Raw genomic sequence first — 23,526 nt, 5'->3', positions numbered from 1 at the left:
CTGTAGGATGTTCTCTTCACTGTCCCTGAAAATCTTTAGAGTGGAAAGTAAGAGATCTCTGCATGGAGTGAAGTTTCAGGTTTTAGGAAAACCAATCTATCTCATTTTGCAGGCTTTGTGACTCTTACGAATGGGCCACATTCTTCTGCCTATGTTGGTGTGGTTTGTTTACTCCTCAAAGAGTTTAGGGCCCAAGCTGAGCAAAGGAGCTGGTTTACTCTAGGAGCCCCCTTGGAGCCTGAGAACACATTGATTTCAATACCATGAAATTATACTTCCTCCAATGAGAGTGGAGGATGGGAAAGTGGTCAAAAATAAAGCTGAAAAAAAAATCAAAACCAAAAAAAGCTTATGAAATTCAATTGGGAATCCATTCCAGCCAGGGGATTTCCCCCAGGGTCAGTTTGCAATTATGATCTGCAATTTCCACTTCAGTAAGCTCTTTACCCAATTTAGCAGTCTTCAGTTCCCTAGCTGATCCAGATTAATGGTTTCCAAAACATTCAGCATGCACTTTGGGTTTCTTTTGTATAATCTGTGATTTTCCGAACCAGACATTTGGTACCTGAGTGGTAATCAGCTCAGGAACGTTGTTTCCAGCTGTAGGCATTGCTTCCATTAATGTCTTTGTTAGGGCTTTCAGAGAGAATGGCAGAGTTTTAAAATAATTTACCATGTTATGTGAGCTGTATGCTCTTGCTGTTGTTTCTGAAAGTAATATATGAATCTCATGGATACTTTCTTCTGGATGAGGGATTTATTACTAGAAGTTTACACAGAAAGCTATGGAATGTTCTTTTCAGCAGCTGGTGAATCTAAATACCTCAGCTGGGCTTCAAGGTTCTTGGACAGGAAACCATGGAAAGGTTAGAAGAATGACTTTCTAAATACCTGATTAAAAAACTAATGAAAAAATTAAAAAATAGGCTGGTTTTCCTGGGGAAAATGTAATTTTTAGTGATGGAGATTATGTGACTCCCTTAATTAAAAACAATCTCACACATGTACTTTATATTGGTAAAACTATGCCCATGCTAAGAGAAGGGAAAAAGTTATGATTTTAACCTCACTTAAACCCCGAGTTTTCTAGTGCAGGCAAGTCCTCAGACATTGTTTAGTGAACAGCATTAATAGAACACATAGTAACCAAGGCCTGAATTAGAAGATGTTTCTTCAGGCAACCTCTGTACTGACATGAATATCCCAACTTACACACACACACACACTTTAATTGCCATGTTTCATTGAACACTCCCTTCTATTTAGAGAAGCTACAAACAGTCAGGAACATTGTGGGCTTTGCTGTTTTGCTTAGGGAAAAAGAAACAACAAATATTGACCTCGGAGTCATACTCTGGAACATGGCATGGACAATCAGAGAATATTAACTTTTGCATCTAGAATATAGTGTTACACACTTCTTTGGTACCTTTTTTTTCCCCCTACTCTATTGCACTATGTGCTGCACAAAAAGCTTCACAAATTCAGATTCTTAAAATAACTAAACTCTAGTGAATATCTATCGAGGCTGAATAGTCAAAGTCCTGTCCCTGATAGTGAGTGGATCAGCTGCACTGAAGAACAACTGGTTAAAAAAATGTACTCCTGTTTTGCAAATTACTCAGCCAAACAGCAGGGAATGAAGAATATTACATCTCCATCACTAACCAGGCTCCATTTGCTTGCTAAGTGTAATTTAGCCTTAGTCATTTGTCAAGAAATAATATCAGCATGCAGCATGACGCTAGTGAGGACTCAGAGGAAGCCTCAGCACAGCCCTATGCCAGGAAGTCTTTGCTAAAATCTGAATCAGAACTTTGGAGATTTCTACAAGACACATCAGTGTCCACTTCACATCAATGTCCACTTCACATCAGTGGACAGCCTTAAGTGGGGAAGAATTTGCTGAGTTTTTTTGGATATAGAAACTCAGAAAGCACTAAATTGCTAGGGGAAGAGGGCCTGGCTGGGGATTTGCTCTAGATTCCCTGTCCATTTGTGTCACTATCTCCAGAAAAGGAGGAAAGCACTGCCAGCTCAGGTGAACTACAAGACCATGTGCTACACCCCTAACAGGAAAGGAAGGGGAAACAGCAAGGGCACACAGCCCTGGGATCATCCTGTGTGTCAGATGAAAACAAAGATCTAAACCAATAAATAATTAACAGTGGCCTAATCATCCCAGACTAGGTTTAAGCTAAATGAGGAGTTTATGTTGAGGGGCAAATTGTATTTAGTTTGTGATTCAACATAATGTCTTGTCATCCCTTTATGCCTGATCAGATATACCTTCAGGAGATTTGAATCCAAGCAAGAACTGGATTGGACTGCCTATTGCATCTAAATAAAGAAATTATTTTAATTTTATGGATTCATATTCAAACCTACTCAGTTTATTAGGGTATTTACCAAATATCCATCTGTTTAGGCAGACACTATAACTTCTATCCTTATTTGTAAAGAACTTACACTGGGCAGTTGCCTTTAGCCACGGTTATAAAATAAAGAATATTAGAGCTAATACATAATGACACACAGCACTGTAGTCCTGTGTCCCCATGGCTGTAATAACATCAAGTACATAGACTCACACCTTTTAACCCACAGAAGACTCTGAGTATTTGTATTCGTGGCCTGTGAGTCTCTAGTACCCTTTGACTTGTACATTCCTTCAGACACTAGGCTTCAAATCAGGGGTGAAGTTGCAGAAATAGTGCTACTTCCTCACCCATGTGCCCATATGAGAGATACTGACTGGAATCTCACAGAGATGGGAGACGGGAAAGGAATGCAAAACACTGCATGTAGTCAAGGCTGGGGGACCACTGTGAACACCTAATCTGACAAAATAGCCTGCATAAAATGGGCTATAGGAAATGGAAAAATAAGTTCCTGTTTAGATAAAAAGATTTTTAAAAAAATGCAAATCAAGGTGCATCTGTCATCTGGACCACGTTCGGGTTGCAGCAGGACTTACGGGTTTTCCACTAGCGGAAATTCTCTCCACGTAGGCAAACTGGTGCACTGCAAAGCATACCAAGTAAGTGCTCATGGGAACTGACTTCTCAAAGGTCGTTCGATTCCAGCCACCGCCAAGCTGTACAGTTTGCTGCAGAAATGGAAAAAACATCCATTTGATTTTTGGAACTGAAAACACATGCAGACGAGGGTGCAATATTTGTATGAAGGTTGCAGCTATATAGGAAGGACAAATCACCTCTCCAGGTTCACCTCTTCTGGCATCTCATTGCTTGAAGGCATAAGAACAGACATGTTTTTTTCTGCAGTACTGCAATACATGAAATGGGAGTTTGTTTTTCGGCACTAAGTAAGTTTACCTGGTTCTAATTTTAATCAGGGATTTGAAATCATTCACATGCACAAGAACTTTGCCAACAGGAGTTTTCCAGTGTATGTTAGTCTGTTCTCTTCTTGTAAGAGATGCATAAAATAACATCACTTTCAAAAGATCAGAGAAGAGTCTGAATTCTCTCCTCTCTTAAACGCATACATCACGTAGGAGTCAGGGATTGCAGAGATGCTACTTGGGATAAAGACTAGTCTAATGTATCTCTCTGAACTCATTCAAATACAAATGAGCACTAATTGGTGTGTTATTTAAATGTACATAAAATGTAGTGATGATCATAACTTAAATTATTTTGCAAATGTTCTTAACTCTCAACTGAACTGTATGACCCAACCTGCAAACTCTTGTATGTGAGGAAAGGTACAGCATTCTGATGTGCTGTTCATCACAGTGCCTAGTGCTCTTTCAGGTACCATAAGAAATTTTTTAATAACAATGGATTGGAGCTTTAAAGGGTATGGAAGGCAGCTGCATCAGATTGGTAATAGTTGTCGCAGCTGCATTGCTAGGAGAAACATTTGGGAGGACTCTGAATAAAACAGTACACAGTAAAGCAGACCTTTGTTTTCTGGATGGGGGAGTGATTGGAAAGATGCAAATGCCAACAGCCTGGAGGCTGGAAGCTCTTTTTTTTTTCTTTTTAAACTTGGCACTTAATCTCCTACTTCAACACATATTATTAGAACTTATACAGTGGACTACACATTCAACTGAACTATTTATTAGAAACTCTCTCAGCTGAAAGCCATTCAATCTTCTTCCAAAAGGCCCAGAGGTAGACAAATGATGCCATTGAGTGTCATAAAAAACTTGGAATTTGACAGGTCCAGAAATAGATCATTAAGGAAATTATAGACGTGGTGGAATGGCAAGAGACCACACCCATGAGCTGTTAGATGGGATTTCCAATCCTGTATTATTAGAAATAGATCATTAAGGAAATTATAGACATGGTGGAATGGCAAGACACCACACCCATGAGCTGTTAGATTGGACTTCCAATCCTGTATTATTGAAAGTAATAATTCTAGACTTTCTTGCTACAGGATTCTTTACCATTGGATTGTGATCAGCAGACACTTACTTTGGACCATTAGGTAGTTTTAGTGATTTTAGACTGTCCATCTGGGAAGTAGCTGTCTTCCACTTCCAGAGTATTCCTTCTCAGAGTCCACCCAGTCTGGCTGAAGAACCTGCCATTATCTATTTGTAGTTAGTAGAGGATGCTCACCTAGAATACCTGGATAGAGGGTTAGCTAGCTAAAAACAGAAGAGATGTTTGATTTTGCTTTGGATTGGACTCTGTACTGCCATGTTGTGTGCTGGTGGACCACTATGAGTCCTAACCAACCAACCAATTCTGTTCTAGTTTTACAGTGTCTGGGTGGTAGAATCTGTGAACACACAAGGACCTAACTTTCCAGTGGCTTTCCAGAACCATTCCACTTAGGCAGCAGAGTTGGGAAATACATACCTGTACTGGCATGTTTGAAAGTGCTTGGTATGAGTCTTGATGAATGATAGATATGCTGTAAGTTGCCTTTTTGTTTGGCTCGTCAAAGCAGGGAAATGATTTCCGTGCATCTGTTGGCTCATGATCAGTAGCTGCAATGCTCCTTAAAAAAACAACACATTAGCAAGCCTTCATTATATAGCTTTGAAATCCTCTCTGTAATTTCCAAGCATATTTTTTTAGTAATTTCACAAACTAAATTAATCTACAAATATTTGTGCATACTTGTCCATTCATAAAAGCAGGTGACATCAGAAATGCACAAGCTGACATTGCATAGGCATGTGTAACATGTATAAGTCAAAGTCTGTCATTAACATCCTCTAGGTTTCAGAGCAAAAGCTAAAGCAAATTGCTTGTCATCAAATACTTTTAGGAGCCAGGCAATAAGATAGACATGACCCCTCATGGATGGTAAATATTTTGCTCATCCTCCTGACCAATATTTCCATTGATTTATGCACCTAAAATAAACTACTGGTGACATCACCTGAAAGGAAATCAAATTACTCCATATGTTTTCTATCCACTACTGCATATCTTGGGATTGGAGTTTCTCCTGAGACAACATCTTGAAATTGTGTAAATGCCACTACAATCTCATCCTGCTTATGTGTTTCTTTTTCTGCATTTACCACATACAGTTTTCTGCTGGTGCTGTTATGCTCCCCTGACCCCATTAGTGAAACTGGTGGAGAAGGCATGGAAAGTTCAGGTGAATATCCTAGTACATAACTGACATTATACAAGGTGTTGGGGGGTTTAGAAAGTAATCTCAGTCATGCAAAAAGAGCCAAAGGAGCTAGGCGATAGGGGTCACTTAAAAATACAAGGTGAAGGTTGTACATGCTCATATCATGTCCTTGCCTCTCACAGTGCCATCAGACTCCCACATTAATGAACCATACAGTGGCAGAGTGTATTCTATTGCCTCTCACAGTGCCATCAGACTCCCACATTAATGAACCATACAGTGGCAGTGTATTCTTCAGTGATTGATGGTGAAAGGGATCACAGATGTTGCTTCAATTATTCTGGAATGTCGAGCATTTTCTGACAGCACTTCTACAGCTGCTCTAATAATATTAAGCTGGTTTTTCTTTCCAAAAAGTAATTAGAAGTGTACATCATAAATTACAGATCTGCAGAAATCCTACAAGCTCACTTGACTACTACTTTTTCAACGTTTCTGTTGCCCTTGGCATTTCCCTGTGATGGTTAGATACTAAACAGGTCATTAGGAACTTGTAGCATCAAGGGTCATTTACAAGCCTGATGAAGGCAATATGTCTGGATTCTCTCTATTCATGTTCATTGGAATAGTAACTCAAAAGTTCATGGGCAGAAGGCATAATGTACATTCACCTTAACAACATCAGACTCAACTGAGTTTCTTTCGCTTGGTACATTGCTTGCTGTCACTCTCTACTTTTTGTAGGATTTGTAAGCTATTTGACAATTCAGTTAACTCCAAGCCTCCAGGCAATGCTTCACAGCTATTGATTAAAAAATTGGCTGTGTATTCTGACACATTTATGTCTTGTTCCTACAGACTGATAACACTGTGATATCTCTGTTGGTGTAAGGTGATAATCCATCTATCCTCATATGTATGTGGAGTGAGACAGACATTAGGAGTGCAAAACCTTAGCACTACCATTCCTATAGGCTAGATGATGAGAACTCCAGACTATGGCATGCATAAAGTGGCACTAGAAACATGAAATGTAATTTCCTTTCAAGCTGCATAACGTAGCTTTCAGATAAGATTTTCTTCACTGCACTGCTTCTGCTCTTCTACTTGCTGTTGATGTCCAGACCTTTAAATGTGAACTCGAGGTGACAGTTGTAAATATCATAGTAATAATGACTGAAGACATGGCTGAGACTGCATCCAGCTGTTGTTCTCAAAATAAAACAGTGATGCATTTAGAGCCATGATGAATTTTCCTTCCCCCTCTCCCCCCCCCCCCCCCAACCCCGAATTAGTACAAAATCTCTCCTCCTCTTGAGCTAATTAAGGCATTTTTCTCCTAATCCTTCCTAAAATTCAGGTTCATTGCTTCTTCTGAGAAAACTTTCTCCTTGAGTGAGAAACCAGGAGCACTACTTCTCTGCACTAAAGAAAATTTTGCCTTTTCCTATACAATAAAATCCTAAATACAAATCCCTCTGTTAGCCATGTGCTCAGCCTTTTGTTCTCCTCTTATGGACAACAGAGAGAATTCCTATAGAAGGAAAGCTGTACCTTGTCACTAATAGTAATGTAAAATCCAAGCCAGCTGCTGTGGCATGTTTGTATTTGCAATATTAAGGAGAAAAAACAAGGGGACTTTAGCACATTCCTTGAGAGAAACTAATGAGTTGAAATAACCCATTACACCAGGCAAGGGCTCTTCTTGCACTCCTTTCCCTAATATCTGAAAATACAATTGTAATGTAGTTATGCTCACTGCATCATGTAGAGTAGGGAAGAACTGTTATTCCCTTTTCATCAATGGGGAAATGAAATGAAAACACAGAGAAATAGTATTACTAAAGGACTTAAATGCATACAGCTGGATTTGGGAACCCACAGGAGGATCCAGGCATGTCTGTATCCAAAATCTACATTAAGTTTCTGTTTTCCTGTTCCCTACCTGCATGTGCACATCAATTTAAATAGTTGTGCTTCTAAGGAATCTCAGGATCTGCTTCTGGGCATGTCCAAAACCACTTTTGTCCTGATGGAGATTGTGTAATTTGTCTGAACAGGATTCCCAAATGAGGCATTCTTCTCCCTAAACCTCTCAAGGATCCCAGACTTACAGGCATGATTAGCACTTGTCTACCTTTCTGCCACAAAATGTGGTGGGAGATTTGAATCTAAGTAACAGCAAAGCCTGGACGTATGCCCAGATTGTAAACAAAAAGCATTACAGCAATGCATTGGCAAACCTTTGCTTCACAAATAGACAGCTGGGGAGCAGCTCAGCCCTGGGACCTGACTCTCCAGTGTTATTAATTCTCTCAAAAGGTCTTGCTGCTTCTAACACTGCACAGAAGGGATGGTGGAGTAGGTTAATTACATGTTGGATCTCATTTTCACCTCAGCCCCCTTCTCTTCAACATCCACTATTAATAGACCTGTTTGATCATTGCTATTATCTGATCTGATTTGTATTTACTTGCAATATGACAAGAATGGAACTATATGGGTTGAAATTTTCCAAGAGTGATGTCTACTTCAGGCAAAGGCAAAATAGAAAAGCTAATTACAGTCAGCATTGGTTTTGAGTAGAAAGTCAGAGGAAAATGCAGTTTTAATAAGTAATAAAACCTTTCCCTTGCCATCCTTCCTCACCCCAACCTATCACCTACCTTCATGCCACGCAGTGGCAATGTGGCTGGTGGTTGCAGCACCACTTGGCTGGTGGTTGCTTTTATTTCAAAGCTGCACTTACCACTGTCATGTATATGACCTCTTCCACCTCCACAGTCTGCCCAAACTCAACCACATGAAAAATATTTTGAAATTCACAATTCACTCATTCTTATTAAAGCCCTTCTGAAGCCTAACACAAAAACCCTCACAGGCTCAAGTTCCTTTCTGCATTAAATGTTTTCAGACTGCTGTCTAGGATCATCCTTGGAATTGTAGTTTCCAGCATTCAAATCATGAAGTATTAACAGTCAAAGTGAGCTCTCATTTTATGCTTTCTTTTAGTTTGTGAATTTCTCCTTTCTTCCTGACATCAGATGATTGGTCCTTGTCTTCCTATACTGGCTGGATTTGAGGGATGGACACTCACCTCTCCTGCTCTGCAACTCAGGAAATCTGAGTTCTGGTTCTGCTGTTATGGCGTTATGACAGACCTGGGGCTATTAATTGAATATCTTTGTATCCTTCGCCAATAAATAGGAAGTAACACATCTCATTAGGAGGATGTAAAGGGGTTGCACTTTAAAACTGCTGTGGAGATGTCAGATGCTCAAAGTATAAAACCAAAGCACCTTCAAGTCAGAGCCTCAGGAAATCTGAGTTCTGGTTCTGCTGTTATGGCGTTATGACAGACCTGGGGCTATTAATTGAATATCTTTGTATCCTTCGCCAATAAATAGGAAGTAACACATCTCATTAGGAGGATGTAAAGGGGTTGCACTTTAAAACTGCTGTGGAGATGTCAGATGCTCAAAGTATAAAACCAAAGCACCTTCAAGTCAGAGCAGTGCTGAAGAAGGAGGAAAACTGGGAAAGAGCCATCTGGTGTTTGAGTTGTTCTCTACATGGCTTTTTTTGCAGATCAGATACCTATGTTTAACTATGAAAAATCAATGCTTGCTTTATCCTCTGCCTCTTGAATTTGCTGCTGCTGGTCCCTGTGACTGCTGCAACTCCTTACACTGCCTGTCAGTGATTGAATGGATCTGATGTGACTCTCATTCATGACACCATTGTCACAAGAGACCAAGCAAGTGCCATGAAAACACACAAATGTTTGTGTCTATGTTCCTGCTACAGGGTCTTGCAAAAGTTTAGCCAAGTGTATGTTCCACCTGTAAGGGCCAGAATGAGTCACTTCAGAACTGTAAAGACTGAAAAACAAGGTGTCCTCTTCATACATTAACTGTGAAGAAAAGCCTTTGAGTAGTGGGAAGTGGCTTTTTCAAGCTTACCCCTTGAAGTAGTGCAAACCTGACAAGTGGAATGGGTTAACTTAACTGGCAGAGGCTTTGTAATTTTTCAATACCTATTGATATATTAAAAAGGAAGAGATGGAGCACAAAAAAACCAATTCAAAGATTACCTTAATTCTTTGGACTTTCCTACACCTAATTTAAACCAGCTGCAGGGGGAACAAGGAAGTTCTGGTTTGGATATTCCTCAGTCTTATGACATCAAGGAGGCATGACATCAGGAAAACTACCAGAAGAGCATTTTACCCCAAAAGTGTTACCCTGGGGAGTGACAGAAGAGAGTGGCGATAGTTCTATGCTATTTATTGTACTACAGAAATAAAAACAGGCCTGGACCCCTCCAGCTCTCTGAGGGAGCCATTTGTAAAGTTCAAAGGTAATCTGGGACCAGCAGAGATTGAAAATGTTTTTCAGAATAATAATAAAAATGAACCCCTCATCTCTCCAGCCCACATTCACTAGTCAGCAGCCAAAGGGTTTTGAATATAGCATCTTCCTTAGGGGAGCGAGAAAGCTAAAGAACAGCCCAGAAATGTCAGCAAGTTGGTGAGTGACAAGACTGAAATGCTGAAAGAGGAATAGTGCAGGCCTGAGCAAGTAGAAACAGAGAAGAAAGTTTAATAAATAAAAGAAAAACTGCTTTACTTGATCTGTCCGTTCTCAGTATAGGTGGTTCTATAAAACCCAACCAGTGAACCATTCAGCCAGCCTTGAAACTTCAGGGTGAGCACATAGGGATCACTTTCATCAGTGACAGGGAGCTCTGCTGCTGCCTTCATCACTATGTATTCTTGTGGCTTGTACTCAAAGCAGTCATTCAGTGCAATCTGCTGTCCTGAAGATTTCCGGAGTGTGGGCATTTCTGTAATCTTGGTCTCTCGCAGGTGAAGCCACAGGTAGCTGGTAGATTTTTCCAAAGCAATAGAAATACTGACTGTCCCACTGTAAATGTCTGTCTCCATTTCAGGCTTGATTTCCAGATCATAGTGGAGAGGCTTGACGTAAGTGGGCAGCCTGAAATGTCTCCAGTCTCCAGTCTCATCATCTCTGGGAGGACAGGAACCCAAATCCACTGGGGGAGGAGGCTGATCTGTTGTTGGTTGATCTGTCCCCTGTGGAGGTTGCAGAGGTTTAGGTCTGCTCAGTCCCACACCAAGCCCCACGGCAAGACCTACAACGACCACGACACCACAGATGATAGCCACATGCTTTGTCTTCATGCAGTACCTCTTGGACTTCTCATCCTCAAAATCCATGTCCTCCATCTCTGCTGCTGGGTCTGTTCTCAGAGCAAAACATTAACCACGAGAAAGGTTATTACTCACTTCAGCACTTTCATTCAGTAAACTGAGCAAGCTTGGTTTGTATTTTAATGGTGTAGTTATAGCTGCTCTCTGCCTGTCTCCCACACCTCGCTTTCCACGAGGCACTCAATTAATTAAAGACAACATGCACTTGTAGGAAATGTGAACAATCAAAAGGAGTGCAGCTGGGCTGGGAGACGAAGGGAACTGACACAGAAGAACATTGTTCCGGCCGTGCTCCCCTTATAAGCAGCACAACTCCACCCTCAGCCCCTCCTGTTCTGGCCTGAGTTAAATATAAAACAGTGCTATGTTAATCAGCAGTCAGGAGATGATCAGATGCCAAAGCGCTGTCAGCAGCTTTCAGAAAGAGTTTGCAGATAGAGGTGTAATTGCTCCAAACCCTCAACCTTCAACACTACCTCTTCCTTTTTGCCCTCTGCTGTGTCTTGTGTAGGGTTTTGAGGTTTGGATTGTTTTTTCCTCTTACGAACAAAGATTTCCTGGAACTTTCACCCTGTAGTTTGTGAAATAACATCTTCAAACTCTCAAAAACGCAGCAAAAATCACATACATCTTTCAAGGCCTTTGCAGTTGTTTCCTCTCTCTTCTAGGCTCATTTACCTTTGCAGAGTAATTCAAAGCAGTCACGGACAGATGAATGCACAGTGGAACAATGTTTTGATCGCTGACTTCAAACTTGAAAAGATATTTAATTCCTCTCCCCCCTGATAGGGCCAGTGTTCCAGGAGACTGATCATAACCATGCATGCAAGCTTATAGCCTGGGACAGCATTGCTTTGTTGGTCAGCATAATTACAGTGCTGCCTGTAAGCCTTTGCTGTGAGGGACACTTCTAAATATGCTGTTACATGATTTATGCACTAAAGATCTAATTTAGCATTTATTGCTTGTCATCACTATGTAGCACTATGAAGTGAAACAAATTAATTGAATAGAGCCTGATTCTGCTTGAGGGAACTTACTGTAAGCAAGGCCTCACTAAGCCTGCAAGCAAGATGTTGCTAATGCAGTATGTAACTCAGCACATCAGTGGTCTTGACCTTGTTTGATACTGGACTAAAGGAAAACTGTGGGATAGAAACTTCAGTCCCTAGATCGCTTAAACCTTTTTCTCCACTTATGTAGCCCACTTGAGTAGGTTTTTAATCAGGCACATGAGTTTGGCTTCATGCCTCCTGTTTTAGTTTATTAGGAGACATTATAAACACTCTTTACACCAGTTACAACTCTCTGACTACTTAGCCTTGCCTTTTATTTTTCTTCTTTTTTGTCCTTTTTATTTTATTTTAGAGGGATGAAATTTCACCTGGATGGATTGACTTAGGTCTTAGAATCAGTTTGCACATGCTTCAAGTGAGATGCACTGCATTGGGGAAGGAGATTTTCCAGAAAAGACTTCAGACAGTCTGTTTAGAAATGCATCTGCTCATAAGTGTCTCATCAAAATATAGTCAGCCACCACAGGGAACTCTATCTACCCCGTTCACTTCAGCACTCTTCCAGCACACTGCTATTTATATAGCATCTTGTTTTAAAGGTGAGGGTTTCCTACAGCAACTGAGAAAAGAAAAGGTCTTGTTTTGCAGAACATCAAGTTAATTCTTACTCAGATATTTTCAAAAGTGAGAAACTGATGCAAAAAAAAAATCAAGCAGAAAGCTAAAAATCTGTTTCACATTATGCCTGTTTTTATTGTTTTTCATTTCTCTGCTGTGATCAAAACTAGATATGACATGGGAAACCAGTGCCCTTTAATGGATTGGGTAAGAATTCAACTTCTAGCAACAGAGCCAGCACTGAATATCATGGTCTTAACATTTAAAACCACTTCATCTTTTCTTTTGTTCAGATTGGACAGGACAAGGAAAAAGAGCTAGAATAGATTTTAAATAAGACATCTTTAGCCAGAGAAGACCATAAGTGATGAGAGAGAAAATGTGTCTTGATTTCAGATATGCTTTTTACATCACTCCCATTTGCATTCTCCTTAGCCACAAGCTTTTCTGTTACATTTTTAATCTGAAGATGAAAAATGCTCTTTGAGCTTATAGACTACAGAGCAGGGTATTTATTGTAGTTTTGAAGAGACTTGCAGATTTCTTTTCTGGTAACAAGTACCTCCTTCAGGAAGAGCTAGAAATATATGGATGAGCTGGTCCTAAATGGCAAATATATACATATTTCTTATCCTAAGCCTTGAAAACAACACTAGTAGTAAAATCCATTACAAGCTGCCAGTCAAGAGCAGTAGTGTAGTTACACACAAGCTCTAACATTCATCTTCTCTCTATAAAAACTGAGGTTCAAGCCTAGTGGCAGCCCAAGCTAGGTATAATATATTTCTGATAGTGGTAGCTATGAGCAGAATTATTTGTCCTTGTCAGCTAGCAGTGCTAAGTAGCCACCCAGCTGCCAGTGACCCAATATACATGTCCAAGGATAAGCTGTGCTCAAACTATTAATTCCTCTACACAGGAGCAATGCAGGAGGGCAGAGCTCCCAAAAGCAATGCCAGTGTCCTCCTTGATTGGCTGTGTCCAGATGGAAAGGGTAGGGAACAGGATCTAACTCTCCAGCAGGGAGAGCACCATGGACTTCACCAAGGTATAGACACTTTGTTTACTCTCTCCCTACTGGCATAAAATGATGAATCCCCATATGGAAAGTGTAAGAAAGCCCAACTCAAGCTGCTGCAGCATGAATCACGAGCAGGCCAGTGCTGGCCAAGCTTGGATAGGTTTAAATTGCTTTAGTTAGAAAACTAAAAAGATATTAAAAGAGTCTTAGCAGTTACCTGGACAATGCTAACCTCTTCTATAATTTGATTGGTGTTGATTTTTATTTGAAGCAATTTTGCCTTAAGTTAGGATTTAGTTCTCTGCACCAGAATTACCACACTAGCTTAGCCCTGCCCCTTTGGCTACCTGAAATGGAGGAGGCTACAGAGTCACCCTGCTCTGTAGTGACCTGGCTGGTGGGGACACGTGCATGCCTGTAGGAGCAATATCCAGCTATATTTTCAGATAACTACCAGGAATATAATGAACTCTAATTTTTATCCCCAAATTGCCAGCCATTCATTTCCAATATAACTTCCAATTTTAAGTATGGAAAATGGAATAAAATTTCTGCAAGTGACAGCCAGGATCAGCACTAGCAAAGGCCTGTTCTAGGCCTGCAGGGAGATGTCACATAGTCCCAGGACATCATTAATTGAAGCTGACAATGAGAAAAGAGCTGTTCTGGAAAGCATCAAAGATGGGAAAATAAATGAAGTATATTTAAAAAAAGCCAAACCAACACAAAGACTCTGCTGCAGCTCACAACAAATGAAACTCCTCTGAGCCAAGTCATCCTTAGAATAACATGAAACACTTAGTGGGCTTATGCCAAGGGGGTCTTTGTCTCCCTGTGCCCAGGGACTTAAAGGCAACATGAGGGCAGCAGAGTCTAAGGACCTTTGATTTTCTTTTGCTCTCTGGGCTGCCCTTACTACAAGATTTAGGGATAATAAAGGGATCCTCTCTGTCTCCATCAGGAGGAATTTATCTCTATGCTAAAATAACAGTCCTTGTTAGATTTTTCATTGCAAAAAAAGAAGGCATGAAGCAATCTGTTGGAGTGACTGTTTTCTGGCAGAGCTGCACTTGTAGACTTCTCACTTGTGGCTTCCTACCAAAAAAATGTTTGGGACATTAATTTGGGAAATATGAAACTGGTTATGGTGTTGTTCCACTGGGTCACAACTGAATGGTGTCACAAATAATTCCCTCGTCCGGTGTTTTCCTATGTCTGATTTTGTCTCTATCTTTTGGCTTTGAACAGCCTCTAGAAATTATTAATCCCCCAGAGTTCACAAATCTTAGTAATTACTGGCTTGCAGAGGTGCTTGTTCTACTCACAAGCTTTTTTATGATCGTTTTTAATTCCAAAACAAGTTCTTCGGGTTCTGTGTTGTTTGGAAGTGCAAGTGTTTTGTACTGACTTGAGAAAGACAGTCAGGATTTCTTCAGTCATATTTGTTTCCCCATTTAGATCTTTAAAATCTGGACTCAGCTATGGGTTACCCTTGGCTGCAGTGCCTTGGGAAGACCGTGCTATTTCCTGCTGCAGAGTGACAAGCTCCATCTATAACACACCAGTTGAAGTATAGTGGAATCCCAACACTTCTGCATTCTGCTGTATTCCTCCAGCAGGTCAGTGCTAGAAGTTTTTTTTAATCACTAGGGTCGAGGCTGAAGGTAGTTACCTCAAAGCCTGTTGTCAGTGAAGTACCATGAGTTACCTTAAGTAGAGGCATTATTTCTTTCCTTTCTTTTATTCTTGTTTCAAGTTCCTGGATGTAGATTCTGTGCCTTGAGATGTGAATGCCATCTCTTATACTATTTATGCAAAAAAAGCAAGTCAAGCTGTATTAACTTGTTTCACTGTATCATGTCTATATCATATATCATATCAAATCAACACTTATCACAGAACATAGAATGGTTTGGGTTGGAAAAGACCTTAAAAATCATCTAATCCCAACTCTCTTACCATAAGCAGGGACATTTTCCACTAGATCAGGTTGGTCAAAGCCCCATCCAACCTGGCCTTAACACTGCTAGGGATGGAGCATCCACAAGTTCACTGGGAACATGTTCCAGTGCCTCACCGCCTTTACAGTGAAGAATTTCTTCCTATTATCTAATCTAGACCTACCCTGTCATTTTAAAGCCATTGCCCCTTGTCCTATCCCTACATGCCCTTGTAAGAAGGTCCTCTGCAGCTTAATCTTGATGATATGGTTTGATGTGAGATCATATCATATAACATCAATCATATAATATCATATCATATCCACTGCATATCATATCTTTATATATAAGGATATATCTTTAATCTTCCACTGCATTGCTACCAAGATGAGATTCCTTGGGTTCTTTCATTCTAATCATTAACCTTAAATGCAAAACTAGAATAGTCTGGATCCTGGTGAATACAGTTTCAACTTTCCAATTCTACCATGCTTTATTGTTTATAAATTTTCATACCTTTTTCCTTGTCAACAGTGATCACTAAAATAGTTCAGTTTATGGCTCTGCACTCTTCAACTTCCAATACGAAATTTATTTTTTGCCTTTAAAAACATGCCTGAGGAGAATTCTACTGTATCCACAAAATACAATTTAATTTATGCAGACTTTTATCAAACTCAATTAACATGTATCTTGTTTAACAACTTCCTAAACAAAAGTGAGAAAAGCAACAAGCTCTTACAATGTAACTTCCAGGATATGTTGGGACACCAGTAGGCCCACAGGAAAAACAATCACAGAATCATAGAATCAACCAGGCTGGAAGAGACCTCAAAGATCATCGAGTCCAACCCTACTGTCGTTACTAGACCATGGCACTAAGTGCCACATCCAGTCTCATCTTGAAAACCTCCAGGGATGGTGAATCCACCACCTCCCTGGGCAGCCCATTCCATTGCCTGATTACTCTTTCAGTAAAAAATTTCTTCCTAATACCCAACCCAACCCTCCCCTGGCAGAGCTGAGTCTGTGCCCTCTTGTCCTACTGCTGTTGCCTGGGAGAAGAGACCAACCCCCACCTGACTCCAACCTCCTTTCAGAGAGTTGTAGAGGGTGATAAGGTCTCCCCTGAGCCTTCTCTTCTCCAGGCTAAACAACCCCAGCTCCCTCAGCCTCTCCTCATGGCACTTGTGCTCCAGTCCCTTCACCAGCCTCATTGCTCCTCTCTGGACCTGCTCCAGCACCTCAATATCCTTCCTGAACTGAGGGACCCAGAACTGTACACAGTATTCAAGGTGTGACCTCACCAGTGCCGAGTACAGGGGCAGAATCACCTCCCTGGTCCTGCAGTTTAGAAATTCCATGTGAAATGCCTTGATAACTTTTGCAGGCATTTTAACCCCTTGGAATGAAAAAATTGCTTTGCACTCTTTTCATTTTGTTTTGTGAGTGAGGGTAGAATCTTACAAGACCTCCTCTCTCCACTTGCAATTCAGAGCACTACTTTTAATCTATCAGAGTTGCAGGTCCCTGAGGTGCCACCTCTGCCCTTGAACACTGCCATATCATTTGGCATGCAGTTATATTGATCCATTTCTTTGTCTAGATAGAAGAGCACAAGAATAAAGGCATTTCAATGGAGGAGAGGCATAAAATTTCCTTCCTACCTTAACTGGCCCCAGCCTGAAACTGTTAACCTTCAGAGTAGGTTTATTTGTACTACTTTCTCCTTTAGAAGCAGGGGGAGGTTTAGAGGCCAAATGAGTGAAAACAAATCATTAGTCAGCCCAATAGTGGTGTCTGCTCAGCATGCAGCAGATGGTACTAAATTCAAGTATGATACTCGCTTTATTGAGCAGGTAATGGAGATTACTGTAGAAAACAGTATTTTTAGTTGAAGACATGTTTTCACTTACAGTAAATTGTGGGTTTCTCATCTTGCTGAAAAAGATAGAGTGGAAATAAAATAAGTCATCAAACTAACTGGCAAGACAAAGAGAATGGAAGGATCAATCATCCTTTTAGTCACTAAAAGAGATTAAGATACTGAATCTTTCACTCTTATGACTGTGTGCACTGGAAGCAATTCCATAACAGTCAACTGAAGAGCTTGAGAATCTGAAAAGAGAGCAACAGCATATGTAAACAGGGTAAAATAATGTGTAGCTTAGGTTAACATAGTTTGCTTATGCAATATATATAATATCAAGGAAACTCATAGGACTTTCAAAGGCAGTAAACTTGGCACAGAATGGAATGAAACCTTTCATGTTAGTCTCATGTATATCTCATCACAGTGGCACTCACAGTGAAGGGCCATTGATGTTATTTACGAAGCATCTAATGCAAGCCATGGTGAAGAAGAACAGTGGACCAAGAAGATTTCTGATCTGCTCTGCTATATAAATTCATGTAGGCCTTTGCTGTTGAAGGTGCATCAAAAGTCATTCCAAGTCACAGAAAAATAATTGCTTACATGATTTCCAGGGGCTAGAAAAATCTCTTCAATGAAACCAGCTTAATGGAGGAGGATCCAACAGCTAAACATTTTTGCACACTTGGAGATGTAATCTCAGGGTAACTGTCAACATCTATTTAGGTTACTACCAAGTCTGTTACCTGTTTCATTTTCTTGGCCAGGGTGATGAAGATGACAAAAAAAAGAAAACAATTGCAGTTGTATAAACTGTTTCATTTACTATTTTATATAAAAAAATCCTCTTTTCTCCCCTTTGCAAACAGGATTGTAGTTATATTAAGGCATAACATGTTATTTTGAGCTTGTGCACAGCAGCACAGGTTGCCAAGAACATAAATGAATAGGTCAATAAAATTTAGCACTTGGTAAAGATTGCACAGAAGAAAAACCAACATAAGCAAAATCAAAGGAACACAAGAATTTCAGATCTTACAGGTGTTCAGAGCAATATTTCATCTTCAAACCAGCTAAGGAGTCGCATCCTTTATATCCAACACCAAAGGGAGTCAGAAAGGTTTACAGTTGGGGAAATAATCAGATAGTGTCTTGGGCTATCTGGATCCAATTCAAGGTTTAAGCCCCTTGTCCAAGACCTTCTCCATTGATAATCAGATGTCAGATGAGATTGGATCTTATGCACCAGTTCACTTTTCATTTGGTAGGATTGCTGCATCTGCTGTTCCTGGAGAAGCTTAAGCACTGGTGTTCTACAGGATAACTTACAGAATAGGATATTGTACAGCCAGGTATTTCCTGCAGAGCCTTCTTTCCTTTCTCACTTTAATTCACTTTTTTATTTTTCTTTTCCTCAAAACCAAATGATAGACTTTAATAGGAACCTTCCTTTACTAAAAGGAACTTCCAAGAGCTTCTGGAAATACAAGCCACAAAAAAAATACCAACAAACAAAAATGATATACCAAAATAATATACATATACATATCAATATAAAAGACAACTTTTCAGCCTGTGTCCTAATGTCTTTTAGAAACATACCACAACTTGTATATGCTGTTTTCAGGGTAGTTTTGGTTTGTTCTGAAGTCAATAATATAATTTCTGTTCACTGCAGAGAGACCAAGAAGCAGAGCAGAGAAGTGCAGGCCTACTTTTATTACTACATCTGAGGGCAGTTTTAGAGACAGGATGTTTGCTGCTTCTTTCTCACAGAACTTTTTTTCTATTTATATACATACATTCAAGAGCAGCCTAATGGTTTCAGACAGACTAGAGGCTTATTCCTCGGCCAGAGACTGTATCTGCCAGTATTATACACAAGAAAAAAGGAGGGCACTATAAAATGGAAGGGGAGTATGAAAAGAAGTGATAGGACAATTATATCAGCATGGCCATGTAGGCAGCAAGGTATGTGCTATTCATCTTGATTATTTGTAATCCAACATATGCAATTTGTATTACATGTAATTCATATTACATGACAGGCTCTCATTCTGTTGGCTTCCTTCTCATAATGACATATGATTTTAAATGAAGTTCTTTTAAATTAAATAATTCCATTACAATATCTGCTGAGCCAAGAAGAGTACTTCTTGGGCTCTCAAACAAAGCAATCACCAACTGAATTAGCAAAACTCTTATCTATGGTGCAGTTAAAAATGATTTTCAATTCTGATGAGTCAGTCTAAAATTTAAAAAGTCAAAGGACAAACTGCTCAGCATAGTTTTACAATGATCATACCTTACTTTTCCAAGATTAGAAAGCTGTTTCTGAAGCATATACTTAGGACAGCAATAAAGCAAAGTGCAATCTATTGAACTCTTTCTCACACCTACTAGTTCCATGTGACTTAGAATGGAAAGAACAATTTTTTGGAGAGGAAGATACACTACTACAGTGATACACATAAAAACCAGCTATCTAAGACACAGAACTTTATTAATTTTTTAAAGTTTCTATAAAATTTGTACATTGAGTTAACTATGATATAAAGGCATCTCTGTACAACATCTGAGTCTGTCTACTCCAGCTGAAGGGTCAGGTATTTTTTCCAAAAGCTATGTGACCCTCTTTCTCCCTTTTATCTAGTTTGGTCTGTAATATCTCTGTTGTTGACAGAGATGTTCAAATCTTCAGACATGGACCACAGGAGGGAAAAATGGGAAAAAGAACTAAAGGTAATCACAAGTTATTGGAATGGCTCAAAACAATACTGTCTTTGTACTGTCTTTGTAAGAAAGTTGTTAATGCAAAAGGACACTGAAATCTGTTTCCATCCCCCAGTCCTTTCTTCTTGCTATTTTAATTGCCCATTGTCCCAGTCCAGGACAGATATCTGAAATCTTGAAATTCTGGGGATATTTCACCTAGATTGCAAAGGAATGCTTCTGACTATGTGGAACATTTTAACAGTGATGTTTTATCCATACCAGGTAAAAAAACGCTAAATGTTCAGAATGGAGAAATAGAAAGGCCTTTTTCTGCTTTGCTAAGGTGGAGTTTGGCTTCCTTATCTCCAATCTTTCTCTAAGAGACAGCTGCACATTTAGTGCTGGAGAGAAAGGAGAGTTCATAACCTTGCCTTCAGGCAGACTCACTACAGTTTAACATGCTGCACAAGATGTTCTCTATTGTCCTGTGGCAATATTTTGGCACACACTCAGCTGAGACTCCCAGATTCACGTGAAGCAATTAGAAAAGCAGCTCATTTTTTCAAGTGTTTCCTAGTGAACTCAGGCATGCAATTTAACTCTGAATCTCCAGAAAAAAAGTAAATAACTAAAAAACCCCATCCCTAAATGGTAATTTAATTTAATATTTTTGTGAAGAAAAAGCAAGAAAATGTAAGTAGTAAAAAGAAAACTCAGCACCTGCTTTTCAAGGCCTTCCTGAAAGCTGATTAGTATTACGTGGTGCAGCTCTGCATTCCTGAAAACCTATCAAAACCAGTGTTATACCCTTGACTATATCTAGGCTTGTAGGCAGAAATATAGTTTCATTTTAACAGAAAGATTCTGGTCATGCATCTCTGATCATTTGGATTATTGCCACTGCCACATTGAGTTGGGTGTCTCCACTCCTGCTGTGCTAGCCCTTCCCTGCAGTATAGTAAGACCCAGGAATTAAAAAGTCCTGCAGGCAGGAAAGTTGTTGTGTTGCTTCAGGTCAAGCATGTGACCAGCAGTGGTACAGAAGCAAATTCCCTCTATGGTCTATTAGTGTTTTTTGTCTGATGACTGTAAGTGCAGGGCTCAGAGGAGAACTCTGATATTTGACTCCATCATTCCTCTAGAAAATAAAATCCAGCGCTAATCCCACAGCCTCAGCCAGGGCAGAGCACCCAGCATAGCATGGATTAGAGTGATTTTCCCAAGCAGTGCTGATCCCACATTCAGCCCTGCATCACAGCCCTTTGAGTAGCTAAATGAAGTACTGTCTGTCCCAATCTGGGATACTGTCTGTCCATAGTGTCTGCTAACCAAGTCCTTGGGAACTACCACAATTCAGACAGACCATCATTTCTACTGTCTCTATTTTCTGCAGTGCTAAATACAATGACTCCTCAAAGCCTTTGCATTCCTCTCTTTGGGTGAGTAAAGACCCTCACACACCAATGCCTTTTGCCACGGGAAAAATTATAAAATTCAGCTTCTTGGATGTTTTCTAACAGACATTCACAGCTTTGAGAGTGTCAGAAATCATTGTAACAAGGGAAAGAAAGTGCTTTTATTCAGTAAATCGCTAAAGCTGCCTTCCCCTTGGGAACAGCATGAACTAGTCTCTTAAATACAGTTCTAAATCCCTTGATCTGCTGGGATTTACGACCTCACCCAGAAAGCAAGAGGTGAAGCCAGGCAATGACCAGAAAGCAGAGGAAATGGCCTCAACTGCTCTGAATAAAAGTGCTGGGAAGAGAGTGGTCAAAGGAGGTGATGGCTAAAGGAACTTGCTTTCTAGGGTGAGGCCTGATGACTGAGATTTCTATATATATCCTGTGGAGGATGGATATATGTAAAAATATCTCCCTGGCTGGGCAGTTAATGAGGCAACCTGGTTAGTTTTGGTTGGTTTATTTTTGGCACCTGCATGACTCAATGACAGATGTGTAACACTTCAGATTCCATTTCCTCTTCCACGTGCAGCCACTCATGCCCATCTCCCATCAATGTAAGTGCAGCCAGGACCAGACCTGTATTTATGCCTGTCCCCAGAGCTATGTGATTATTTCTCTATTTCAGATAATCAAGTTCCACTCGTTGTGAGCTAAGTAACCCAGCAGTGTTAGAAACGTGGCTCTCAGAGATTTTTTGTATCAGATTATGATTTACCTTCCTGTTCCAGAATGTGGAAACCCATGCTGCTTTCCTGAGCTGCCTATCTTGAAAAGTTACTTTTGCTATTCTCATGAGGACAAGCTTCCATTGTCTTACTCTGCGGCAACTCCATTGCTCATTTATAAATAGGAACAGATGTTTTGCTTACATGCCAATGAAGAACAGGTGTGGAGAATAAAATTATGTCCTGATTTAGTATTATTCCCCTTTCTTCACACTAGTTTCTCTCCACTCCACTGCTGGCCAGTCACTCAAGCTGGAGTGGAAAAGACAGGTTGTGATCCCTCCCATACTTGTTGCTCTGAGAACATCTGGACTTAACACTCCTGTTCTCTTCACTGCCCAGAGGTACAAAACAGATTACTTTTTGCAGCTGTGTGAACGTGGCAGTGAGGAAGTCTAATCAATATGCCCGATTATGCAAATGGTGTCAAGGTATAGTTCTACATTTAGGTACAGTTCCTGATAGATTTGCAGTATTTTGAGTACTGGGGGATTCCTGTACTATAGTACTGCAATTAGTTTCCCAGTTAAACAGGTTAATAGTTTACACAGGATTCACCAGTACATTTTGAAAGGCTAGAAATGGTTATAACTTATTACATGTGGTTGGACTTTATTCTTTCATCAGGAGTGGCCTTAATTTTTGTCAAATTCCACAGAAATAGCATTTGTATTCTCACATAAAGTGGAGCTAGCATAAAAAATAGACCCATGTGGATGTTTATTACCACAGAAAGATTTTTATAAAGTGACCTTGAACTAAATAAAGTCAAAGCTGTATGAACAGGGCCCCAAGTTTCAAATGGTGTTTGGTTTGGGAGATTGCCCAGCACATGCCTGTTAACTTCCATGCTTTAGGTGCACCCTTCAGTGATTGTTTTTTGCTAAAAAAAACCCCAACAGGCTAAAAGGACAGGCTCCTACTGCGCCTATATGACCTCCCTCTACTCATGTAAACAGCAGAATGATAATGTTTCCCTGCCATCCCATTCTGCACTTGGATGTTTGATCTTGCTAATACTTAAGATGCACTTGGTCATTCTGGTTCTAAAATGTACTTTTTATGAAGTGAACTGTGATATTTCTTTTTGCTTAGCTGTTTTTAGAGCCAGACTCTAACATTTCATTACTACATAACTAAAACTGTGCCATTGCTTGTGCCTGGGTAGCTGTAATGAAAAAGGAACCTACTCCATTAAAATGCTCAAAATCCTGACATGCACAGGTATCATTTACAAGACAATACATAGGCACCCAAAAGTTTATCTGTTCAGGCCCTTAATACTTATTCTGGTGCTATTTAAGAGAAATACTGTATTTTCTAGAATGTCTCTGAGGGTCCAGTT

The 23,526-nt window shown here is 40.0% G+C and overlaps 1 protein-coding gene across 1 annotated transcript in view; it reads right to left on the bottom strand.

Moving 5' to 3' along the window:
• The window catches only part of ENPEP (glutamyl aminopeptidase (aminopeptidase A)), a 34,943-nt gene extending 24,118 nt beyond the window's left edge, over nucleotides 1-10,825 (bottom strand). Inside the window, exons 1-3 of the mRNA XM_009080520.1 lie at nucleotides 10,206-10,825; nucleotides 4,845-4,986; nucleotides 2,978-3,109 (exon numbers count right to left, since the gene is read on the bottom strand). Of these exons, the coding sequence (XP_009078768.1) occupies nucleotides 2,978-3,109; nucleotides 4,845-4,986; nucleotides 10,206-10,825 (894 nt within the window). The remainder of the gene's footprint in view (nucleotides 1-2,977; nucleotides 3,110-4,844; nucleotides 4,987-10,205) is intronic.
• Between the last annotated feature and the right edge of the window lie 12,701 nt (nucleotides 10,826-23,526).

Source organism: Acanthisitta chloris, unplaced genomic scaffold (genome assembly GCF_000695815.1).
Source record: "Acanthisitta chloris isolate BGI_N310 unplaced genomic scaffold, ASM69581v1 scaffold8540, whole genome shotgun sequence".
NCBI lineage: Eukaryota > Metazoa > Chordata > Aves > Passeriformes > Acanthisittidae > Acanthisitta > Acanthisitta chloris.
This window is presented reverse-complemented; position numbering and strand designations above follow the sequence as displayed.